The sequence below is a fragment of the Octopus bimaculoides genome, chromosome 17 (assembly GCF_001194135.2).
Source record: "Octopus bimaculoides isolate UCB-OBI-ISO-001 chromosome 17, ASM119413v2, whole genome shotgun sequence".
NCBI classification, from domain to species: Eukaryota; Metazoa; Mollusca; class Cephalopoda; order Octopoda; family Octopodidae; genus Octopus; species Octopus bimaculoides.
In genome coordinates this window covers 50669400-50673697 of record NC_068997.1, presented here as the reverse complement: position 1 = coordinate 50673697, position 4298 = coordinate 50669400, and the positions used below count along the sequence as shown (strand labels likewise).

Here is a 4298-nt window from a genome sequence, read left to right as displayed (position 1 = left end):
GAAAAAAACCTTTATCGGTAAAATCATTTATCATCGTAAATATACAGGGATTAGCATTGAGTTGCTTCTCCAACATACTGAAAATTTAGAAATAGCAGTCAAAAATCTACTGATTCTAAACTACAAATTTGTAGTTTAGAATCAGTAGTTTTTTGACTGCTATTTCTAAATTTTCAGTATGTTGGAGAAGCAACTCAATGCTAATCCCTGTATATTTACGATGATATATATATATATAGGTAGAGACTTTCATAAGATGTACCCGGTGTAAGCTATGGACACATAAGAGGAGCAGTAATATCAGAGGAAGGTTAACAGGGAAAATAGCTTTTGTGTGTGGAAGATGCACAGGTAGAATAAACATATTTTCCATACAACAAGGTCTGAAGGACGCCCAGTGTAATAGCATACCTTTTATGCTAGTCTGATGAAGTACCTCTCCAATGTCTAAAACGACGAATATTATATGATTTTCCATCTAGAATTTTTGCGTAAACCTCCTGAAGCCCCTGTGCTGGTGGCACATAAAAAGCACCCACTACACGCTTGCAGTGGTTGGCGTCAGGAAGGGCATCCAGCTGTAGAAACTCTGCCAGATCAGACTGGAGCCTGGTGCAGTCGAACCGTCCAACGCATGCCAGCAAGGAAAATGGATGTTAACCGTGACCACACCTGTTCACCGTTTAGGCAATAAAGAAATTATTATTATTATTAGTAGTAGTAGTAGTAGTAGTAGTAGTAAGGTGGCAAGCAGGCAGAATCGTTAGCACACCAGATGAAATGCTAAGCGGCCTTACATCAGTCTTTACGTTCTGAGTTCAATATCCACCGAGGTCGACTTTGCCTTTCATCCTTTCAGGGTCTATAAAATAAATACCAGTTGACAATGTAATCGACTTCCTCCTGCCTCAGAGTTGCTCACCTTGTGCCAAAATTTGAAATCATTATTTGCTATAATTGTCCTTGTTGAGATTTTTGTAACTTTTTACCATTATCAATATTATGTTTTTCATAAATATCTTTATCATTATTTTATCACGATCTCAATTATTATTCAGCAGTTATTGCAGGATATTGTTATGTTGTGTATGTGTCCCATTGTTCGTTTGTTGTGTGAACAAAATTTGTGTCAACCTGTCATTGTTCACAAATGCACTCACTGATATAAGATATGTGTGGGCAATTTCTATCACCCAACCACATTTTACAATTGACATGCATAAGGCCAAGCCCACTCCACAGACACACGTAACTCTGAGATAGTTCTCAGGCAGATTCAGTGTGACACGGAATATGACAAAGCTGGCCCTTTTGTAATTACTGGTACAACTCATTTTTGCCAGCTGAGTGGACTGGAGCAACGTGAAATAAAGTGTCTTGCTCAAGGACACAACACAACCAGGAATCTACGTCCTGACATTACAATTGTGAGCTGATTACGCTGACAACTAAGTCGCAGGCCTTCGCTTGTGTATATATGTATATATATCTTTTTATTCTTTTAATCGTTTCAGTCGTTTGACTGTGGCCATGCTGGAGCACTGCCTTGAAGGTTTTTAGTCGAAGAAATTGATCCCAGGACTTATTCTTTGTAAGCCTGGTACTTATTCTGTCAGTCACTTTTGCCGAACCGCTAAGTTATGGGGACATGAACGCACCAACATCAGTTGTCAAGTGATGGTGGGGGGAGGGGGCAAACACAGACACAAAGACACCACATACATAAATACATATACATGGAGTTTCTTTCAGTTTCCATCTACCAAATTCATTTAGAAGGTTTTTGGCCAGCCTGAAGCTATAGCAGAAGACACTTGCCCAAGTTGCCACACCGCAGGACTGAACCCAGAACCGTGTGGTTGGGAAGCAAGCTTCTTACTACACAGCCATGCCTGTGCCTATATCATCATCATCATCATCGTTTAACGTCCGCTTTCCATGCTAGCATGGGTTGGACGATTTGACTGAGGACTGGCGAACCAGATGGCTACACCAGGCTCCAATCTGATTTGGCAGAGTTTCTACAGCTGGATGCCCTTCCTAACGCCAACCACTCCGAGAGTGTAATGAGTGCTTTTACGTGCCACCGGCACGAAAGCCAGCCAGGTGGTACTGGTAACAGCCACGCTCAAAATGGTGTATTTTACGTGCTGTGTGTGTGTGTGTGTAAATCTTTAAATCATTAAATTGCTTCAGCTCCAAAGGTGCGATCATGCTGGGGCACCACTGTCCACTGTGCTACACCTTCATTATTTGAAACCTCCTCTAATATGTGGCATTTGGTGAATGAGGGAGTTTGATGCTGCTGCCCTCATCTGGGTTTCTTGCTGTGAGGTAGGTTCGTCTGGAACCCTTGACAGGAGAAGATCCAGATTTGTTCTGAAGACACCTACGTCATATCATACAAGAGCTGTGGGCCCTTGAAACCCAAGCTGTTGCAGTATCTGGTCCCGTATAATCCATCTGCTAAATCCACTCACAAGGTTGTGATCAGTGAAGTAGAAGACATTTGCCCAAAGTGCAGGACAGTGAGACTGAACCCAGAACCATGTGATTGGAGGAATACATTTCTTAGCCACACAACATACATTTAATTTCATTTTTTTTGTATTTGTTTTTACAGCACAAATTCATATTTGGTTGTTCGTTGTCAAGCTGCTGCTTCATGAGAAAATGGCCATGTATTTATGGGGTAGAAAACAACATTTATCAGAGTATTTTAAAGGGCCTTACAGACTACCTATGATTATAAAACCAGCAGAAGGATATTATGGTAGTTCAGAAGAGACAACACTCGAAAAAGATCAGGTAAATATTAAAAGCAAGTCTTTTATTGTGTCCGGGGAGAGTCATTATGCCAATATTAATAACAAGTGCATATGTGTTATAAATTCTTTGGAGACAGAGTCTTATTTGGAGTTCCAGAAGGTAGAGCCCTTAGATAGATAGATAGATAGACAGACAGACAGACAGACAAATTAGACAGACAGACAGATTAAATAGATAGATAGATAGACAGATGGACGGACAGATAGATATGTATCTATGTATGTATTTATAATTTCTTTCCTTTAACAGGTGATTGCCGTCTGTAAGGTCTTTCAACAAGAAAGAGTTATCGGTTTCAATTCTGTTTGTGTTTTAACTGCACCATATGAAAGTGACTGCCAATTCACGATATCAAAAGGTATTTATTAATATTCATTTTTTTCTAATTAGCCATCTTATCCTAATTAAATCATTTATGAATTCTCTTTGTCAACACCCTCCATTTATTTCATTACATGATATACTGTTGCCATTGTAACGAGCCACTGATTATCTTCTACATAACCTTAATGTCTTTAACTTCTCTTTCAGCACCTCAGTATATCCAGCAGCATTAATTCTAAGATCCTGTAGAAAGGTCATTTCTCCTATTTGACTTTTGATCTTCATTGTTTTGTTTTTGTTTTTATAGAGGAACCAAAACATGCCAAATATGTGAGGGTTTTTAACCTTGTTAAGTAACCACTTGGTATGGATCAGATGGTTTTCCTGTGTTGCAAGGCATAAAATAATGGCCTCTCCTTTATGCATGAACTGGCACTCCATCAGTTATGGTGATGAGGGTTTCAGTTGATCCAATCAACAGAACAGCCTGCTCATGAAACTAACATACAAGTGGCTGAGTTCTCCACAGACACACGTACCCTTAATGTAGTTCTCAGGGAGATTCAGCATGACACGGAATGTGACAAAGCTGTCCCTTTGAAATATAGTTACTTCTCTTTTTTGCCATCTGAATGAACTGGAGCGACATGAAATAAAGTGTCTTGCTCAAGGACACAATGAACTGTTGGAAATTAAACTCCTGTTGTTATGATCATGAGCCAAATGCCCTAATCACTAAGCCACGTGCCCCCACTTTATTAAATACTTGCATGCACCACATTTTTGACAGTATATATAGGTGGGGGGGCTCCAAAAGGGGTCTCAGGGGATTTACTATATATATATATATATATATATATATAGTAATATCCGCGAAACGATCGTCAGATGTTTAATTCTTTAAATTTTAGGCTTTTTTATATTTTAGACTTTACAATATTCATGCTTAATTACGCATAAAATTTTTATACACATTTATATTCACATGTATCTTTATCTACATTCATATTTTTATACATGTTTATATTTATATTTCGTATATTTATATTTTAAATTCATTATATTACCATGTCATATTGGATATATATCTTTAGAAATATTAAATATTGATTTCCTGAGAATATTATTGATAAGTTTATGAATTT

At 38.3% G+C, this 4298-nt stretch overlaps 1 protein-coding gene across 5 annotated transcripts in view; it reads left to right on the top strand.

Annotated features, from left to right (window-relative positions):
- The window catches only part of LOC106874805 (uncharacterized), a 19670-nt gene that overhangs the window by 8439 nt on the left and 6933 nt on the right, over positions 1-4298 (top strand). For 4 of the 5 annotated variants that reach the window (XM_014922661.2, XM_014922660.2, XM_052973978.1 and 1 more), the window contains exons 2-3: positions 2624-2808; positions 3079-3187. In XM_014922661.2, the coding sequence (XP_014778147.1) occupies positions 2674-2808; positions 3079-3187 (244 nt within the window). In that variant the 5' untranslated portion in view covers positions 2624-2673. Of the gene's footprint in view, positions 1-1457; positions 1480-2623; positions 2809-3078; positions 3188-4298 lie in introns of those variants that run through there. The other variant, XM_052973979.1, reaches the window with a different exon arrangement.